At 45.4% G+C, this 21,896-nt stretch overlaps 1 protein-coding gene across 1 annotated transcript in view; it reads right to left on the bottom strand.

Annotated features, from left to right (window-relative positions):
• The window catches only part of nek10 (NIMA-related kinase 10), a 351,428-nt gene that overhangs the window by 25,306 nt on the left and 304,226 nt on the right, over positions 1-21,896 (bottom strand). The window contains exon 29 of the mRNA XM_041183993.1: positions 19,721-19,821. Within this exon, the coding sequence (XP_041039927.1) occupies positions 19,721-19,821 (101 nt within the window). The remainder of the gene's footprint in view (positions 1-19,720; positions 19,822-21,896) is intronic.

Here is a 21,896-nt window from a genome sequence, read left to right as displayed (position 1 = left end):
ACATCCCCACTTCTGACCTTATGATGGAAGGAAGGTCAGTGATGAAGCAGCTGAAGATGGTTGGGCCTAGGACACTACCCTGAGGAACTTCTGCAGTGAAGTCCTGGAGCTGAGATAACTGACCTCCAACAACCACAACCATCTTCCTTTGTGCTAGGTATGACTCCAACCCCTGATTCCCATTGACTCCAGTTTTGCTAGGGCTCCTTGATGCCACGCTCGGTCAAATGCTGCCTTGATGTCAAAGGCAGTCACTCTCATCTCACCTCTGGAGTTCGGCCCTTTTGTCCATGTTTGAACCAAGGCTGTCATGAGGTCAGGAGCTGAGTGGCCCTGGTGGAACCCAAACTGGGCATCAGTGAGCAATTATTGCTAAGCATGTTCTGCTTGATAGCACTGTTGATGACCCCTTCAATTACTTTACTGATGATCGAGAGTTGACTGATGGGGCAGTAATTGGCCGGGTTGGACTTGTCCTGCTTTTTGTGTACAGGACATATCTGGGCAATTTTCCACATAGCCAGGTAGATGCCAGGGTTGTAACTGTACTGGAGCAGTTTGGCTAGGGGCGTGGCAAGTTCTGGAGCACAGGTTTTCAGTACTAATGCCTGAATATTGTCAGGGCCCATTGCCTTTGCAGTACCCAGTGCCTTCAACTGTTTCTTGATATCATGTGGAGTGAATCCAATTGGCTGAAGACTGGCATCTACGATGCTGGGGACCTCCGGAGAAGGCCAAGACGGATCATCCACTCGGCATTTCTGGCTGAAGATTGTTGCAAATGCTTCAGCCTTATCTCTTGCACTGATGTGCTGGGCTCCTCCATCATTGAGGATGGGGATACTTGTGGAGGCTCCTCCTCCAGTGAGTTGTTTAATTGTCCACCACCATTCACGACTGGATGTGGCAGGACTGCAGGATTTAGATCTGATCCGTTGGTTGTGGCTTAGCTCTGTCTCTCATTTGTTGCTTATGCTGTTTGACACGCAAGTAGTCCTGTGTTATAGCTTCACCAGGTTGACACCTCATTTTAAGGTATGCCTGGTGCTGCTCCTGGCATACCGTCCTGCACTCTTCATTGAACCAGAGTTGATCCCCTGGCTTGATGGTAATGGTAAAGTGGGGGATATGCTGGACCATGAGGTTACAGATTGTGTTTGAGTACAATTCTGCTGCTGCTAATGGCCCACAGCACGTCATGGATGCCCAGTCTTAAGGGTTGCTAGATTTGTTCGAAATCTATCCCATTTAGCACGGCAGCAGTGCCACCCAACACGATTGAGGGAATCCTCACTGTGAAGGCGGGACTTCATCTCCACAATGATTGTGCAGTGGTCACTCCTACGAATACTATCATGAACAGATGCATCTGTGGCAGGCAGGTTGGTGAGGATGTAGTCAAGCACATTTTTCCCTCTTGCTAGTTCCCTCACCACCTTCCGCAGATGCAGTCTAGCAGCTATGTCCTTTAGGACTCAGCCAGCTCAGTCAGTAGTGGTGCTACAGAGCCACTCTTGGTGGGGGACATTGAAGTCCCCCACCCTCAGTACATTCTGTGCCCTTGCCACCTTCAATACTTCCTCCAAGTGGTGTTCAACATGGAGGAACACTGATTCATCAGCTGAGGGAGGGCAGTATGTGGTAATCAGCAGGAGGTTTCCTTGCCCAGGTTTGACTTGATGCCATGAGACTTCATGGGGTTCAGAGTCAATATTGAGGACTCCCAGGGCAACTCCCTCCCAACTGTATACCACCGTTCCGCCACCTCTGCTAGGTCTGTCCTGCCGATGGGACAGGACACACCCAGGGATGGTGATGATGTTGTCTGGGACATTATCTATTAGGTATGATTCCGTGAGGATGACCATGTCAGGCTGTTGTTTGACTAGTCTGTGAGACAGCTATCCCAAATTTGGCACTAGCCCCCAGATGTTAGTAAGGAGGACTTTGCAGTGTCACCAGGCTGAGATTGTCATTGTCGTTTTCCGTGGCTAAGTTGATGCCAGGTGGTCCTTCCAGTTTGTTATAACTGAGTGGTTTGTTCAAAGGGCATTTAAGAGTCAACCACATTGCTGTGGGTCTGGAGTCATGTGTAGGCCAGATCAGGTAAGGGCCCTAAAGGACATTAGTGAACCAGATGTGTTTTTACAACAATCAACAATGGTTTCATGGTCATCTTTAGAATTTTAACTCCAGATTTTTTTATTGAATACAAATTCCACCATTTGCCATGGCGGGCTACTCTGGGTCTCTGGATAACTAGACTAGCAACGATACCACTATGCCATTGCCTCCCACCTCCTCCCAACCTCTTGAATTCAGCTCTTTTGCCCATGTTTGGTCCAAGACTATAATGAAGTCAGGAGCTGAATGGCCCTGGCAGATCCAAAATGAGCATCAGTGAGCAGGTAATTGCTGAGTAAGTGCCACTCGATAGCACTGTTGGTGACACCTTCCATCACTTTGTTGATGATCGAGAGTAGACTGGTGCATGGTAATTGGCTGGGTTGGATTAGTTCTGTTTCTTCTGGATGGACAGACTTGGGAAATGTCCCATATTACCGAGTAGATGCCAGAGTTGTAGCTGTACTGGAAGGCTTAGCTAGGGGCGCGGTTAATTTTGGAGCACAAGTCTTCCGTACTATTGCAGAATGTTGTCAGGGCCCCAAGCCTTTGCAGTATCCAGTGCCTTCAGCCATTTACTGATAGATTTATTGATTTGACAGAGTGTGGTATCAAGGAGGCCTAGCAAAACTGGAGTCAATGGGAATCATGGGGAAAACTCTCCACTGGCTGGAGTCATATCTAGCACAAAGGAAGATGGTTATTGGAGTTCAGTCATCTCAGCTCCAGGACATCACTGCAGAAGTTCCTTAGGGTAGTGTCCTAGGCCCAACCATCTTCAGCTGCTTCATCACTGACCTTCCTTTCATCATAAGGTCAGAAGTGGGGATAGTTGGTGATGATTGCACAATGTTCAGCACCATTTGTGACTTCTCAGATACTGAAGCAGTCCATGTCCAAGTGCAGCAAGACCTGGACAATATCCAGGCTTGGGCTGACAAGTGGCAAATAACATTTGCGCCACACAAGTGTCAGGCAATGATCATCTCCAACAAGAGAATATCCAGCCATCGCCCCTTGATAAGCGTTACCATCACTGAATCCCTCACTATCAACATCCTGGGGGTCACCATTGACCAGAAACTGAACTGGACTAGCCTTATAAATACTGTGGCTACAAAAGCAGGTCAGAGACTAGGAATCATGTGACAAGTAACCCACCTCCTGACTCCCCAAAGCCTGTCCACCATCTACAAGGGATAAGTCAGGAGTGTGATAGAATACTCCTCACTTGCCTGGATGAGTGCAGCTCCCGCAACACCCAAGAAGCTGGACACCATCCAGGACAAAGCAGCCCATTTGATTGGCACCACATGCACAAACGTTCACTCCCTCCACCACCAACGCACAGTAGCAGCTGTGTGAACCATCTACAAGATGCACTGCAGGGATTCACCAAGGCTCCTGAGACAGCACCTTCTAAACCCACGACCAGTACCATCTAGAAGGACAAGTACAGGAGATAGATTGGAACACCACCATCTGGAAATTTCCCTCCAAGTCACTCAACATCCTGACTAAGAAATATATCACTGTTCCTTCACTGTCACTGGGTCAAAATCCTGGAACTCCCTTCTTAACAGCACTGTGGATGTACCTCCATGACATTGACTGCAGTGGTTCAAGAAGGCAGTTCACAACCAACTTCTCAAGGGAAACTAGGGATGGCAATAAATGCTGGCCCAGACAGTGAAGCCCACATTCCATGAATGAATTTTTAAAAATCACGTGGAGTGATTTGAATTAGCCGAAGACTGGCATCTGTGATGTTGGGGGATAGCCAAGGAGGCTGACCTGGATCATCCACTTAGCACTTCTGGCTGAAGGTTGTTGCAAATGCTTCAGCCTTGTCTTTTGATGTCCTGAGCTCCCCCTTCATTGAGAATGGAGGTATTAGTGTAGCATCCTACTCAAGTTAGTTGTTTAATTGTCCACCACCATTGACAACTGGATGTGGCAGGACTGTAGAACTTAGATTTGATCCATTGGTTCTGAGATCGCTTAGTCTGTCTGTCGCAGGCTGCTTCCACTGTTTGGCATGCAAGTAGTCTATGCAGTCCAGTGTTGCAGCTTCATCAAGTTGAAACTTCATTTTTATGTATGCCTGGTGCTGCTCCTGGCATGCCCTCCTGCACTCTTCATTAAATCAAGATTGATCCCCCAAGTTGATTGTAATACCAGAGTGCAGGATATGCCAAGCCTTGAGGTTACGGATTGTGGCTGTTTACAATTCTGCTACTGCTGATAGCCCACTGTGCCTCATGGATGCCCAGTCTTGAGTTGCTAGATCTGTGAGAAATCTATCCCATTTTGCATGGTGGTTGTGCCGCACAACAAAATGGAAGGTATTCTCAATGTGAAGACAGGACTTTGTCTCCACAAGGTCTCTGCGGTGGACACTCCTACTGATACTGTCATGGACAGATGCATCTGTGGCAGGCAGGTTGGAGAGGATGAGGTCAAGTATGTTTATTGTTTCAAAGCTCAATTGTCCTGCCCTTCCCACTGTTGCCTTCTGCCTACCAAGTGGCCTTCTGCCTTGTGAAAAATGGTATACAGAGAGTAAAAGATGAGAAATGAATATATGTGAGATGAATAGATTGTTGGTTATGGCTGGGATTTCCCATTCTGGGCTTAAGTCCCGTGGCAGAGATGGGAACTGGACGTGTTTCCTGCCGCAGAGCCGAGTGGGAATTTGTGCCGAATCGCGTGATGCTGGGCTCATTAATTATGCAGTTAGAGACTTCCTGAAGTATTGCAAGGCAGGGCAGGCTGGGTGATGCGTGTCCCGCCGTCATATCCAGTCGCCTTATTTAAAAGGTGCCCAGACATCAACTTCTTTGTGGCAAACCCACTGTGGAAGGAGGAGATGGCCTGGTGATCCCAGGGAGCTCTGGCCACCAGATTCAGCGACGCTTCCCACGATGTGCTTCTCAATGCAGTGGAGGATGGGGGGGTGGGGGGAGGGGGCGTCCTGTATCCCGAGGATAGAAGGAGACGGCTGAGTTGTGTGACCAACTCTGCATGGGAGGAAGTCGCCGGGGTGGTCAGTGCCCATGGTTTCTGCAAAGGACTGCCCTGCAGTGCTGGAAACGGATGAATGACCTCATCCTCACCGCCAGGGCGTGTGAACTCTCAACTGCTCACACTCACCTCACTGAATGATAGAGGGGGCATGGATCTCAGTGGCAAGGGCACCATCCATGCAGCCCATGCATAAAAGAGCTGCTCAATGTGTTAAGTGATGCCTCATAGCCCCACTGCAGTCCATCTAATCTGTAGGTGGAGCGGCTACTGCGGGTCCCTGACCTTTCCACATAGAGAGGTCAGATGCTGTCTGGGGGAGGGGTGGGGTTAAGGAACTTAGGCATTGAGAGCACCAGCAAGCACTGCTAATGACGTGCCTCTGTGAGACTTATTCTTCTAAATGCATGGGCTCACCTCCCTGGAGAGTGCTGCCCCAGAACCCTTGCGGACAACCTGCTGTGCATCAATCACATGGCATGAAATCCAGTGGGTATTTGTAAAAGTGCAAGCTTGACAAAGATACCTGAAACCCAATTGCTCTCAATCCCATTCTTCTCTCTTTATATAGGAAAAGCTACAGCACAACAGGAGAGAGAGAGACAGTGAGAGAGGGAGAGAAAAGATGGGAGGGTGTCCACCTGAACTGAGGAACCTTACAGAGTTTGAGGAGCAGACAGCCAAGCTAGCAGGGGAGGAACTGGACAGAGCCTGTGTAGATGGAGAGGTCAGTGGGCATCCTCTATCCAGTAAGGATCCATGCATAATGTAGAAATCTAAGGGTCAGGCGTTGCTCCATGTTGGATCTTGCTGTCACAAATGCCAGCAGGAAGAGGGGAAGAACAGAAGAAGTCCTGTCCAGCAGCACCTGCAGCCCACAGAGGACTGAGGACATTGGGGGAGGAGGAAGAAAGTGCACCTGTAGAGGTGTCACAGCAGTTACCTGCACCCTTCACTAGTGCGGAGACACAAACCTCGGTAGGTACTGGATCGAGTTCAGGAAGGGTCCCACATTCTGGTGGCCATAGCATCGACTTGTGTCCACAGCAGGAGGCAGCAGGGTCATCCAAGCTCACTAACACTCGGAGGACTGAAGAAGAGGCATCTGTGACATCTAAGTCAAATGACGAGCGTCTGGAATTGGCCCTGCATGAGATGCTGGAGATGCTGTGAGAGGTGGGGGAACATCAGGCAGAGGTGGTGAAGGCCCTCAACAGAGTGACACATGAGGTGGAGGAGTCTGTCCTACTGCTCTCTGATGAAGTAGTTCCGACTTGTGCGTGTATGGATGGTCTCCATGGGGAGGATACCAAATGCCCAATTTCTGTCGGAGGTGCATGCAGACCTGCACTCCATCGCTGTAGCCACGATGAGATCCTGCTGTGTGGTTTTGGGAGAGGGGAACAGGGACCTCGACCCCACTCTAGGTGCCTTTTCTCCTCAAGGAGTCAGATATGGGCCCTTGGGCACCCAAAGGGAAGAGGACCGGATGTTGGATACCCCTGGGACATTCACTCAGGGCTATCTGAGGGTGTCTGGCTCTTCATAATCCCACTTGTCTGTGACCCCTTCAGCTTCAGCCTCTGTGACTGCAGGACGCAGGACAGCCAAAGTAAGCCGGGGCCCTCCTGGCCTCAGGCTTCAGGGGATGCCCGCCAAGGTCATCCAAGGCAACAGGGATAACTGGTCAGCAGGCTGCCCCCACCCCTGCTGCCCCATCAGAGGGGCACCTAGAAGAAGTAGTAGGGAACCTGGTGAACCGAATAACTAGGGCTGTAGAGAGGGCTTTAAACTAAATAGAGAGGGGAGGGTTCTGGAAAGGGGATATGTAGGCTTTCAAAGCAAAAGGATATGGCAGCTTTGCAGGGCAGCTATTTAAGTGATGATGCCCAGAGTGTGACAGGAAGGGACAGAGTGTACAAACATTTAAAAAAAAAGCAGCAAATAGGGTCAAAGGGGGAAAAACTGGTGAAAAGGCAAAATTAATGACTCTTTACTTAAATGCATGGAGTATTCGGAACAAAATAAATGAATTAACAGCACAAATAAAGGTTAATGGGTATGATCTTATAGCCATTACGGAGTCATGGTTATAAGGAGATCAAAGCTGGGAACTAAATATTCAGGGGTATGTGGCTTTTCAAAAGGACAGGCAGGAAGGAAAGGGTGGTGGGGTAGCTTTGTTAGTGCAAGATGGAATAAGTATGATAGCAAGATTATTCGATTGGAAGATGTAGAATCCATATGGGTGGAGGTAGGAAATAACAAGGGGAAGAAGACACTGGTGGGAGTAGTCTGTAGACCCCCAGACTGTAGCAATACTGTAGGACAGAGAATAAATCAGAAGATAATGAAGGCATGTAAAAAAGGCAGTATATTAATTATGCGTGATTTTAATCTTGTAGATTGGGAAAATCAACTTGGCAGAGGTAGCCATGAGCAGGAATTCATAGATTGTATTCGGACAGTTTCCTAGAACAATATGTTGTGGATCCAGCCATGGATCAGGCTATTTTGGATCCGGTAATGTGTAATGAGGCAGGTTTAATAAATGATCTCAGAGTAAACAATACCCTAGGAAGGTAGCGACCCTAATATGGTAGAATTTAACATTTAGTTTGAGAAACTTGGATCGGAAACAACTGTGCTAAACTTAAGTAAGGATAATTACAATGGAATGAGGGAAGAGTTGTCAGGAGTGGACAGGAATAGGATTTTAGCAGAAAAAACAGTTGATGAACAATGGCAGACATTTAAGAAAATAGTTCATGACTCACAACAAAGACATATCCCAGTGAGGAAGAAGGATTGTCAGTACTATGTGCTGGGATTCCCCTTCAGTTGTCCAGTTGAGCTGACCTACCACTCTGCCCACCCCTGATGACCCAACTCCCATGCAGCATCTCGAGTCAGTGAGGGGAGACTTTGGTCTGAGTGAGACAGAGACCGAGTGAGTATATTTGGGAATTTGGTTCAAGGTGGGAATAGGGTGCATAGGGGGAAATAGGTGCTCTAGGTAAGGTTTACTGCAAGAAATAAAGTGTACTGAGTTGGGAGATCGGCAAAGGGAGGGGAGGAGGTGCATTTTTCTTCTACTCTTTTTCAGCCTCCAGTATTTGATTTCCACTTTGGTGCAGTAGAAAAGGCAGGTGAACGAGTAACTCGTGTTATTAGTTTTATCAGTGTTGTAATGCTGTGTTGTGTTATCAGTATTGTAAAGTTTACTGGCAATGCCAAAACCTATAGGGAGGTGTAGGCTTTATTGAGTACAATTAATTAATTAGCAATTATTAATTAATTAACACATATTGGAGGTGGCAGGGCAGGTGGTATGCTGCGATTGCAGGATGTGGGAGCTTTTGGATACTGGTATGATCCAGGGCAAACTCATCTGCAATAAGTGCTTGCGGCTGCAGGAACTTCAGCTCCAAGTTATTGAGCTGGAGCCAAGCTGCAGACACTGCAGCATATCAGGGAAGGGGAAAGTTACCTGGACACTTTATTCCAGGAGGCAGTCACACCCCTTCGGACAGGGTCTTCTGATTTGGTCAATGGTCGGGGACAGGAGGGTATGACCACAAGTGAAGCAGGTAAGGAGACCCAGGGGACAGGAGTGCAAAAGCCCTTACAATTGTAAAACAGGTTTGAGGTTTTTTCAGCTTGTTTGGATGAGGGTGGGGCTGCAGAGTGGATGAGCTGACTGGCCTTGGCACCATGGTACATGAAGCTACTCAAGCGGGGGGAGTTACAAGGAATGTAGCGGTAGGGGACAGTATAGTTCCTATAGAGGGATTGACACCATTCTCTGCAGCAAAGAGCATGAGTCCAGTCGGCTGTGTTGCCTGCTTGGTGCCAGGATTCAGGACAGCTGCTCAACACTGGAGAGGATCTTTCAGTGGAAGAGAGAGGACCCAGTTATCATGTTCTACATTGCTACCAACGAGATAGCCAGGAAAAAGAGAGAAATTCTGCAGTCAGTATGAGGAGATTGGCACCCAATTAAGAAGCAGAACCTCAAAGGTCATAACCTCTGGATTATTACCTGGGCCACATTCAAATTCTGCATAGGACAAATCAGATTAGGGAGATGAATATGTAGCTCAAAGACTGATGTGGGAGAAGTGGGTTCTGGTTCGAGGGGCACACTCACCAGTCCTGGGGAAAGTGGGATCTGTACCGTTGGGACAATCTACACCAGAACTGTGCTAGGACCACTGTTCTTGTGATCAGTACAACTAGGGAAGTAGAGAGGGTTTTAAACTAAGTAATGGCGGCAAGGGATCAAATTTGGGAAGATTTGGTAAATCAAAGAGCAGAGACAAGGCAAAAGAGGAGGGTATTACGGGAAATGAAAAACAGACCGTGACAGGAAGAGATACAAGTAACATCCCAGAAGCAGCTATAAATCAGAAAATGGAATGGAGGGAGGAACTCAGGAAAATTACAATCACCAGAGAGGTGGTACTGAGTAAATTGTTAGATCTGTGGGCATTATCCTAGGATCTTAAAAGAAGTGGCTAGTGAGATAGTTGATGCTTTGGTTTTAATTTTACAAAATTCCCTAGATTTGGGGAAAGTCCCATCAGATGGAAGATAGCAAATGTAACTCCTTTATTCAAAAAGGAAGACAGAAAGCAGGAAACTACAGGTCAGTTAGCTTAACATCTGTCATAGGGAAAATGTTAGAAGCTATTATTAAAAAAGCTATAGCAGGGCATTTGGATAAGTTCAAGGTAATCAGGCAGAGTCAACATGGTTTTTTGAAAGGAAATCATGTTTAGCTAACTTATTGAAGTTCTTTGAGGAAGTAACGTGCTGTGGATAAAAGGAGCTGGTGGATGTACTGTGTTTATATTTCAGAAGGCATTTGATAAAGTGCAACATCAAAGGTTATTGTAGAAAATAAAAGCTCATGGTATAAGGGGAAACATATTGCATGGATAGAAGATTGACTGACTAACAGGAAGCAGAAAGTAGTCATAAATGGGTCTTCTTAAGGTTGACAAGATGTAACAAATGGCGTCCCAGTGCTGGGACCTCAACTGTTCACAATTTATATAAATAACATGGATGAAGGGATGGATGGGATGCTTGCCAAATTTGCTGATGACACAAAGATAGGTAGGAAAGTAAGTTGTCAAGAGGATAAAGGGAGGCTACAAAAAGTTAAGTGAGTGGGCAAAGATCTGACAAATGGAGTATAATGTGGGAAAATGTGAAATTGTCCATTTCGGCAGGAAATATAAAAGAGAAACATATTATCTAAATTGTGAGAGATTATAGAGTTCTGAAATGCAGAGTGATCTGGATGTCTTAGTGCATGAATCCCAAAAGGCTAGTATGCAGGTACAGCAAGTAATTAGGAAAGTTAATAAAATGTTGTCATTTATTGTGAGGGGAATTAAATACAAAAGTAGGGAGGTTATGTTTCGGTTATAGTGAGACCACATCTGGACTACTGCGTACAGTATTGGTCCCCTTATTTAAGGAGGAATGTAAATATGTGGAAGCAGTTCAGAGATGGTTTACCAGATTAATACCTGGAATGGGCGGGTTGTGTTATGAGGAAAGGTTGGACAAGTTAGGCTTGTATCCACTGGAATTTGGAAGAGTCAGAGGCAGCTTGATTGAAACATGTTAAATCCTGAGGGGCCTTGACAGGGTGGATATGGACAGGATGTTTCCTCTTGTGGAAGAATCTAGAACTAGGGGTCACAGTTTAAAAATAAGGGGCGCCCATTTAATGAGGATGACGGGAAGATGAGGTGAAATTTTTTCTCTCAGAGGGTCGCGAGTCTTCGGAACTCTCTTCCTGAAAAGGTTGTGGAAATAGAGTCTTTGAATATTTTTAAGGCGTAAGTAGATAGATTCTTGGTAAGCAAGGGTGTGATAGGTTAACTGGGGGTAGGCGGGATGCAGTTTTGAGGTTACTATCAGTTCAACCATGATCTTATTAAATGATGGAGAGGCTCAAGGGACCAAATGGCCTACTCCTGCTCCTTGTTCGTATATTCGAATGAGACTCTGGATATTTGCAAGTGGGAGTGGTGAGTGTGACTTTTCAGGTTAAGTCCAATACCTTCCAACTTCCCCTTGTGACCCATACACTCCCTCTCATAACCTTTGACCTTCCCAAAGTCATCCTACAACCCTCCTCCATCACCCTCTGTCCCCTGCAGGTGAATATCCACATCCCCTACCTTCCTGAGGAGCCCACTCATGTGGCAATAGGCATGCCCCACCCCTCCATTCTGCTGACCCCCAGAATGCAGTTTTATTTGTGTGTCCCCTCCAACAACACTCAGCGTCCCTTCATTCGTTATCACAGGAACCACCCTTCGAGTTCCCACTGCCCCCTTTAGCCCTCACCATCCTCTCCTATCAATAATTCCCTGAGTATGCCCCCCCAGGACCCATCAGTTGACACAACAGACCCCTCCCTCTGAACCCCTTTCTCCTCATCCCCCCCCATGCCTGTTCACATCTGTATGCACCCAACCCCACACGCAGTCCACCACGGCCCTTTCCACCCTCCAGCTCCATATCACCTCGCCCAGTCCACAACCCCTGCAACATCTCTGTTTCCCCTGCCAGTCCCAAGCTCCCCGCCCCCCTCTAGGCCTCCACACCTGTCCCACCTCTTCATTTCTCTTCTCCCAGTCTAATTCCCCACCAGCATAGACCATTGCCACCCAACAGTAACTCATGCAGCTGATCTCCTGCAGAGTGAAGATACAAGTGCTGGAAGCTCCATCAGTGCAAAGATCCACGTGGTAGATCTTCCGCTCACCCACTGCTGCATGTGGTGTTCCAGGATCCACCATTGCTGGAGACCTCCATTTTCCACTCTCCGCAAGTTGCCCCAGGCTTTCTTTCAGGTGAGTCCCGACATATCCATGCACTGTTGGTCTGGACATGTTCCAGACAGGCGTGATAACCTTCTGGTGGCGGCTTAGATAATTGGAAGGGGAGGTACAATTCCGGTTGGGGCTTCACCTGCATCCCATTAACGGGATGCAAAACAGCTTCACGCCGGCCTCTGGTGGGGATGGCGACCTGCCATGACAGGCAAGAGCACAACTCTCCTGTCATTTTATGCCGATGGGAAACTGATTTTTCAGCTCCCACTGCATCACTCCCCCCTGCCCACCATTACACCCATGCTGTTGGGATGGGAAAGTCCCAGCTTATGGAACCCTTTTGTGCTGGAGGCTCTGGGAAAGGGGCACAGCAGGTTCACAATTGGTGTGCTAATTGGCTGCACTACCTCAGATTAGTTTAAGCACCTGAGTCAGTCTATCCTGGGCACCCCTGGTAGCTAAGTGAGTGGCCACAGTTGCCTTCAGCACATCAGGCTCCTCCTCAACTCCTCCTCTAGCTCTTCCACCTCCTCTTTTGAAGGTGCAGAGAATTCATCACCTATTTCCTCCTTTAGTTCAGGTCCTTGCTGCTATGCAACAGGCACAGTAGCATGCTGGTAATGTTACTGGACTAGTGATGTGGAAGCTAGACTAATGTTTTGGAGACACAAATTCAAATCCTGCCATGTCAGCTGGTGAAATTTAAATCCAATTAATTAATAAATCTGAAATAAAATACTAGTCTTATTAATAATGATCATGAAATGAATAGATTGTTGTAAAAACCCATCTGGTTCACTAATGTCCTTTAGTAAAAGAAATCTGCCATCTGCTCAACATGTGGCTCCAACCCACAGCAATGCGGTTGAATCTGAAATGGCTTAGCAAATGGCTCAGTTGTATCAAGTTGCTGCAAGAAAAAAACACTGTGGGTGTACTTTATACTACTGCAGAGGTTCAAGAAAGTGGTCCACCACCACCTTCCCAAGGGCAATTAAAAACATAAGAAATAGGAGTAGGAGAAGACCATATGACCCGTCGACCCTTCTACACTATTCAGTACTATCATGGCTGATGTTCACTTTCAACTCCACTTTCCAGTCTGCGCCCCATATCCGTGATTTCCGGAGAGATCAAAAATCTGTCTCTCACAGCATTAAATATATTCAATGATGAAATATCCAAAATCCTCTGGAATAAGAATTCCAAAGATTCATAGCCCTTTGAGTGAAGAAGTTTCTCCTCATCCCAGTCCTAAATGATTGTAGCCTTATCCTCAGATTGTACCACTATGTTCTAGATTTTCCTGTCAGGCAAACAACCTCTAAGTGTCTACCCTGTCAAGCCACTTCAGAATCTTGTGTATTTCAATGAAATCACCTCTTATTCTTCTAAACTCCAGAGAATATGGGCCCAATTTACTCAGCCCCTCATCATAGGACAACCCTCTACTCCCAGGGACCAATCTAGTGAAACTTCACTATATTGCCTCCAATGCAAGTATAGCCTTTCTTCTAATAGGTAAAAATCCTCTAAATAAAATTCTGAATAAAAGGAATTAAACCTGAATTTATAACCTGGTTTATACATTTAGAATTTACAGATGAGCTACAGTGAATGTGTGAGGAAGTTGCAAGACAGATGAGCTTGATAAACCATGCAACAGATCTCCTAGAAGAAGCACCTACAAGCAGCAGTATTACCTGTTTTGCCTAATAGCAAAGCATCATGGTAATGTTATCAATGCTGGTAACTCAGATAATGAAGTAGACCATGTCCTCAAAAAGACCTCCACAAAATTCAGCCTTGGGCTGATAAGTAGAAGTGACATTCATGCCACACAAGTGGCAATCAATGACCATTTCCAAAAAGAACGAATCTAACCATCTCCTCTTGACATTTAATGGCATCATCATTGCTGAATTCCCCACCATCAACATCCTAGCTTACCATTGGTCAGAAACTTAACTGAACTAAGCATATAAATACATGATCAGGTCAGAGGCTTGGAATTCTGCGGCAAGTAACTCACCTCCTTATTTCCCAAAGTCCATCTACTTTCTACGTGGCACAAGTCAGGAGTGTTTAGAGATGGGAAATAAATGCTGGCCTTGCCAACAATGCTCTCATACCAAGAATGAATAAAAAAAAGTGCAGTACAACACTATCATTCTGGATAACTTTGCTGGTACATACTGAAGAATTCCCCCAGAATTGTGTAGGCATCTCAGTTGCATCTTTAGCATCCCAAAGGCTGGCTCAATGACCATCCTTGTGCACTTGTGGCTTCAGTTGCACCTTTTCTGGGTGTCAGTGGTAGGGCTCTTCACTGTTGTCCTCAGGCACATCCTTAGAGGGTATTGCTTGTCTCCAAGGAGCCACCTGCTTACACTGCTTAAAGGTGAATATCTGTGGGAAGTTTCACTGGTGCAGGATGAAGGCATCATGGCAGCTCCTTGAGTATCTTTTCTTCTTTCCTTTCATGGGAGTCATTGGCAAGGTCAGCATTTATTGGCCATCCCTAATTTCCCCTGAGAAGGTGGGGATGAGCTGTCTTCTTGAACAACTGGGGTAAGTACACCCACAATGCTGGTAGAAAGGGAGTTCCAGGATTTTGACCCAGTGACAGTGAAGGAACGGTGATATTGTTCCAAGTCAAGATGGTCTGTGGTGTGGAGGGGAGCTTGTAGGTGGTGGTGTTCCCGTGCATCTGCTATCCTTGCCTTTCTAGGTCATAGAGGTTGGGGTTTGGAAGGTGCTGTTGAAGGAACCTTGATGAATTGCTGCAGTGCATCTTGTAGATGGTACACACTGCTGTCACCATGCATCAGTGGTGGAAGGACTGGCTGTTGAAAGTGGTGGATGGGGTACCAATCCAGTGGGTTGCTTTGTTCTGGATGGTTTCAAGCTTCTTGAGTGTTGCTGGATCTTCACTCACTCAGGCAAGTGGGGAGTATTTCATCACACTCCTGACTTGTGCTCTTTAGATGGTGGACAGATTTTGGGAGGTGACTTACTCACTGCAGAATCCCAGCCTCTGACCTGCGCTTGTAGCCACAGTATTTATATGGCTGGTCCAGTTCAGGTTCTGGTCAGTAATAACCTGAAGAATGTTGATCTTGGATCCACATTCATGATGATCTCTAGTTGGTTGCATACAAGCTGAACATTGATGCAATCCTTTTTGATTGATGAATGCTACTATGTAATCTGAGGGCCCCTTGATTGCCACGTGTGTAATCCATGACTCCCTGGACCTGGAGAAATCCAGCCAGAGCACATATCCAAGGGCGCTCACATTCTCACTGGCATTATCAGTTGGGAAGTGCACAGTAGGGCCAATTCTAGCAAACATGGCATCCATCACATTGAAGATGCACTTGTGTCCACTCACTGTGAGATTCACCAAATCTCTCTTGCAAATCCCTGGAAGAAGCCATAAATTAAGAAATTAAGTACTGTGGTGATCTTCACACCACAGACAATGCATAGCCATCTGGCCCACTTGGTACAAGGTCTTTTTTCAGGAGACTGCTAATGTCAGCAACCACCTGACAGGAAAGTCTGAGCATCCTGAAGTACTGGCGCTCAAATAATCATAGAAGTTTACAGCAAAGGAGGTGGCAATTTGGCCTATCATGTCTTGTGCTGGCCAGGAAATAACTTTGCAGCCTAATCACATTTTTCAGCTTTTGGATCAGATTGCCCAAAAGGCTAATCCTCTGCATGTATACCCTGTGTTAGGGGTATCACCTCCTGTGAAACAGCAGCTCAACACTCGTTTCTTCATAGGAGGTGGTTCAGAAAACAGCTTCTGCTGTTCCTGTTGGTGGTGTTGCTGTTGTTATTCCTCTTGTTCCTCATCAGACGTCCAAGGTGAGCTGCGTAAGTGGCTCCCATGTTGCTGTGAAGGCTGACAGCTCTGAAGTGTAGATCAAAGGCAAAAATACTCCAAGACATTAGAAATGACCTCTAAAGTACTGAAAATGAGTTCCAAAGCAGTGAAAGCACATTCTTAGGGCAAGTCCTGTGTGCAAACACCTTTTACTTTGGCTAGGAAACAGCTATCATATCTCAACATTTAAAGACTTTCTTGCCTGTCAATCGCCCCGCCCTTCCAATCCCCACTGTCCTCTCTCCATACTCAATCTGGTGAGTTCCAGGAAGCACGGGAGATCCAGATGTTCAAAGCTAACAACAGAATCTAGAGATAAAACTCCATTCAATTGCTTTTTAACATGTGTAAATATCAGGTCCAACAGTTGCACCAGGCTTTCCTGTACATTAATGAATGTGTACAGTCAAATGCAGAATTTAGTAAGTTATTGACTTCCCAACATGCTGGCAATTTTTGGTGTCTTAAACTGCCACATGCACAGAAATCCATCTACCCTGGCTGTTAATTGTATCAATTGAAGTTAAGAACATATAAGTGAGGAGCACTGATTGGACGGTTACTTGAGTGCATATAAAGTGACAATTAATGACACAGGAGTGGAGTGGAATCAGACGATAGATACCTATAATGCTTCCTTCACCAACTGGCTGTCAGGACTATAACAGTGGCAGCTTAAAATTCACCTCTTACTTATAAATTATGTGGTTATTAACCTCATTATTTAAGTGGAGGATGTGCTTTTTAGAAAATAAATCCATGGTTTAATAGCATTTATTTAAAACAAGAGCTGCACAGATATAAATAAAAGAAGAGCTTTGCAGTAATTAAGACATTTCCGTAATAATGACCATGAAACTACCAGGTTGTCTAATGTCTTTTAGGGAAGGAAATCTGCTGTCTTTAACCAGTCTGGTCCACATGTGACTCCAGACCCACAGCAATGTGGTTGATTCTTAACTGCCCTCTGAAATGGCCTAGCAAGCCACTCAATTGTATCAAACTGCTACAGAAAAATTTATATAAAATAAAACCAAACAGGCCACCTGGCTTTGACCTAGACACTGGGAACAACAAAGACATATACTGCCCAGTCAACACTGCAAAGTCTTCCTCACCATCATCTGTGGACTTGCCTAAAGTTGGGAGAGCTGTCTCCCAGACTAGTTAAGCAACAGCCTGACATAGTCATACTCACTGAATCATGCCTTATTGTCAACGTCCCAAAATTCTCCATCACCATCCTGGGGGATGTCTGTCCCACCAGACAGAGATGACAGCACAGTAGTATACAGCTGGGAAGGGAGTGGCTCTCAGGGTCCTTAGCATTGACTCTAGAACCCATGAGGTCTCATGGCATTAGGTTAAACATAGGCAAGGAAACCACTTGATTACTACACACTGCCCTCCCTCTGTAGATGAATCAGTACTTCTTCATGTTGAATATCACCTAGAAGAAGCAATGAGAGAAGCAAGGACAGAGAGTGTACTTTGGGCCTGGGACTTCAATGCCCATCACCAAAAATGGCTCAGTAGGACTACTATTGACTGAGCTGGGTGAGTCTTGAAGGACATATCTGCCAGACTGGGCCTATAGCAGGTAGTCAGCGAACCAACAAGAATGAAAAACATACTTGGCCTCACCATCAACAAACTACCTGTTGCAGATGCATTTGCCCATCTCAGAATTTGTAGGAGTGACAATGGCTAAGTCTTTGAAGAGACAAAGTCAAGTCCATCTTCACACTTAGGATATCGTTTATCTTCCTGTCTGGCACTCCCACCATGTTAACTGGTGTGGATTCAGATGAGATTTAGCAGCTTAAAACTGGGCATCCATAAGATGCTGTGGGCTCTCAGCAGAATTGCATTCAATTAGCACCTGGCATCTCATGGTCCAGCATGTCCCTCATTCTACCATTACCATCAAGCCAAGGGGTTAACTCTGATTCAATGAAGAGCTTGGGAGATCATGCCAGAAGCAACACCAGGCATACATTAAAAAAATGAGCTGCCAGCCTTGTAGCAACACAGTACAGGATTATGTGCATGCTGAACAAAGGTTGCAGTATGTGACATGCAGAGCAAAGTGATCCCACTACTAAAGAATAAGATCAAAGATCTGCAGTCTTGCCACATTTAGTTGTGAACGATGTTGGACAATTAAATAACAGACTGGAGGAGCCAGTGCCAAAAACATCACAATGTTCTATGATTGAGGAGCCCAGCACCAGTGCAAAAGACAAGACTGAAACATTTGCAACCATCTTCAGCTTGATGTGCATCTTCAGATTTGTCCTCCAGAGCTACCAGCCAAGCTGTTCCAGTACAGCTGCAACACTGGAATGTACCCAACAATATGGAAAATTCCACAGATATGTCCTAGTGTCCATAATAAGCAGGACACATCCAAACTAGCCAATTACCGCCCCATCAGCCCACTCTTAAACATCAGCAAAGTGATAGAGGGTGTGGTCGACAGTGCTATCAAGTGGCAGTCACACACCTGCTCACTGATGCTCAATTTGGGTTCTGCCAGGACCCACTTGGCTTCAGGCCTAATTGCAACATTGGTCCAAACATGGGAAAATGAGATGGCTTCCAGGGGTGAAGTGAGAGTAACTGTCCTTGACATCAAGGCAATATTTAACCAAGTGTGGCATCAAGGAGGCCCAGCAACACTAAAGTCAATGGGTCTCAAGGGGAAAACTTTTCACCAGTCACAATTATACCTAGCACAATGGATGTTGGAGGCCAATCAGCCAAGTTGAAGGACATTGCTGCAGGAGTTCTTCAGGTTAGTGTCCTAGGCCTGACCATCTTCAGCTGCTTCATCAAAGATCTTTCTTCCATCATAAGGTCAAAAGTAGGGATTTTCATTGAAGATTGCACAATGTTCAATAATATTTGCAGCTCCTCAGATGCTGAAGCAGTCCATGCTTACATGCAGTAAAACCTGGACAACATTCAGGCTTGGACTGATAAGTGGCAAGTAACATTCGTGCCTTCCAATTGTCAGACAATGACCATCTCCAACAAAGAGAATCTACCATCTCCTCTTCACATTTAAAGGTATTTCCATCACTGAATACCCCACCATCACCATCCCTGGGAGGTTACCATTGACTAGAAACATAGCTGGGCCAGCCATATAAATACTATGGCTACAGGAGAAACTCAGAGGCTGGGAATTCTGTGCTGAGAAACCACTTCCCGATCCCCCAAAGCCTGTCCACCATCTATAAGGTGCAAGTCAAGAAACTGATTGGATACTCTCCACCTGTCTGGATGAGTACAGCTCCAACAACACTCAAGAAGCTCAACACCATCGAGGACAAAGCAGCCAGCTTGATCAGCACTCCATCCAGCAAATTAAATATTCTCTCCCTCCACCATCAGTGCACAGTGCATACCAGTTACAAGGAGCACTGCAGTAACTAACCAACTCTTCTCCAACTATTCCTTCCAAATCTGCGACTTTTACTATCTGGAAGGACAAAAGCAATAGTTGCATAGGAACACCATGACCTGCAAGTTCTCCTCCAAGCCACACACTATCCTTACTTGGAACTGAATCACTGTTCCTTCACTGTCGCTAGGATAAATGTCTGGAAATCCTTTTGTAAGAGCATCATGGGAAAACCTATACCACACAGACTGCAGTGGTTTAATAAGGCAGCTCATCACCACCATCTTAAGGGCAATTAGAGATGGGCCACAAATGCTGACCTTGCCAGGGATGCTCACGTCCCATGAACACATTTTTTAAAATAATATGGAAGGAAATACAACAAATCAAATTAATTGGAACACATACCTGTGTAATATAGATGATTTTGTGCAGCTGAATGAGAATCTGTTGGATTGGGTCACTGATTTGACGTACTTTCCGTTGAGACACTGCTATTCCTGCAGATGCTATAGATGAGAATGTCATAATTAAAAAAACTGTCCACTTAGATTTCCTATTATAAATACATGATGGAAATGCTATCATGATAATACCTAGATGTAACTGTATTTGAGAATAGTACAAAAGAGATGACGTGGTTACAGTGCCATTTGTTTTAATTTAAAAGAAAGGAAATAGGGACATTTCGAGGAGGTCTTGTTTTAAACCATAGCGCTATCATAGCATCAGATTAAAACACTAAACTCTGTCCATGAGCCTTCAAATGAGTTATGATTAATTATTTGACCTAAACTGGTATGAATAGATTGCCATAGAAAATCAGAAAAGCATGTCAACACAAAGGATTTATAGGTATGAGTTTGTGATTGTGATTGGAGCTTTTCTGACCAGATGTGTTAGAAGTATACTTCAAACAGCATTTTAAGCCTGACACTTTCCCATAAGCTGACTTTGTAAACAATATCGTATTATTCTGCTCTAAATTGCATCCATAGAATAACTAAGTTTATTTCTGAGCATACCCAATCTAACCTAAATGTGGATTTGTTATATCCAATCTCAGTTGGAATAAATAAAGCCAGATAAAAAAAACTACAACATACAATCAAATATTCTTGTTACCTGACTCGAAGGGAGAGGGAAGGCAATAACACCGACCCCTTTGCAAAAAATGGCCTACTGGTGTAAAATGATCTTTTACCCTTCCCCCCCACCCACATGTACTGCTTCACAGTTGATGTTGATTCTCAGTTCTTTGCTGAAGAGTGGCAGCAATGGCGTCTTTGACACCAAAAAATAAACTAAAATACGTCAGTAACAATAAAATATGGTATAAGACAATTCCCAGCAAAATCATAGTAACTGCCAATAATGGTTGTAAAAGTTGGGTAAAATAAGTGCAACAGTAAAATACAGTGAGATAAATCACAGCATGTAGTAAATAAAGTGAAATGTGTAATCGGAGGGAGCTTTTCATGTAAAGAATGAACTTTGGTGAAAAAAATTAGGTAGATTGTACACCTATGGTAAAAACCTTCCTCATTCGTTCAACTTCTATAAACAATCAGGAAACATATGATTTGAGCACAAAAATACAAGAGATGCAAGCTGGTATGATTTCTTCTATTTGATTACATATCTCAGACACACCCCAGCAGGTCTAGTAAGATTTGGAAAATCTCTAACAATAAGGGTTCTGTGGAGTCATTTCTATCTCAGAGAGGCTGACAAGAAACTAATCTTGTTCAGGTGAGGTAGAATGGCAGTCAGCTGTACTGGTACTTACCCCTTCAGAGGGGGATCATCTGGCAGAAAGGGGGTCAGGCCATGAATTGAAAGTCAGTCACAATCACCCATTTAAAGAGACCCTGGCATGGGCTTGTGGCAGCTACACTAGAAATCTACATGTGGAGAAATAAGTGCTTGGCAGAAGACTGTTTGGAAGCCACTGAAGTATTGGATAAGCAAGAGGTGAGAGCATGTTTTTTTTTTCATTTTGGTGACTAAGCAGTGTCTCATTTAGGCTCCTTGCCAGGGAGAAAAGAACACCTGAGCACACCTGTCCCATTTCCCTTCTGAATAAGAAGTGTTATGAAAAAGACTCAAAATCTACCTTTTAACTTGGTTTGTCTCTCCACAGAGGAGGAAACTCCACCAGCACCTTCCCCAGCTTTACATTTGCCAGGGATAATGGAGGAAGGGCAGATTGAGGGGCCCAGGCTAAGGATGGCCCCGCAGTTTGACGCTGACTCCTTGTGTGTCCTTCTTCAGGCTGTGTGTGGTCTGAGGGGGGTCATTATGCCAGCTAATGAGAAGAGACCTCTCCGGCAGATCAAAGAAGCCTGGCTGGAGTTTGCAGAGGAAGTCAACATTTAGGGAGTTGTCCAAAGCAGCTGGTTGCAATGCCATAAGAGGCTCAATGGCCTCTTATGATCGGCGAGGGTGAGTGTGCAACCATTTTCTGATAGACCTATATGGAAGGATGTGAGGGTGTGATGTGTGTCAAGTGTGGGATTGCCTAGTGCCTTGGTCAAGTGTACAAAGTGGCATGAAGGAGACATGCCACACTGCATAGCACTGG

Source organism: Carcharodon carcharias, chromosome 3 (genome assembly GCF_017639515.1).
Source record: "Carcharodon carcharias isolate sCarCar2 chromosome 3, sCarCar2.pri, whole genome shotgun sequence".
NCBI lineage: Eukaryota > Metazoa > Chordata > Chondrichthyes > Lamniformes > Lamnidae > Carcharodon > Carcharodon carcharias.
Note: the sequence above shows the minus strand (reverse complement) of the source record. Positions and strands in the feature narration are given on the sequence as shown.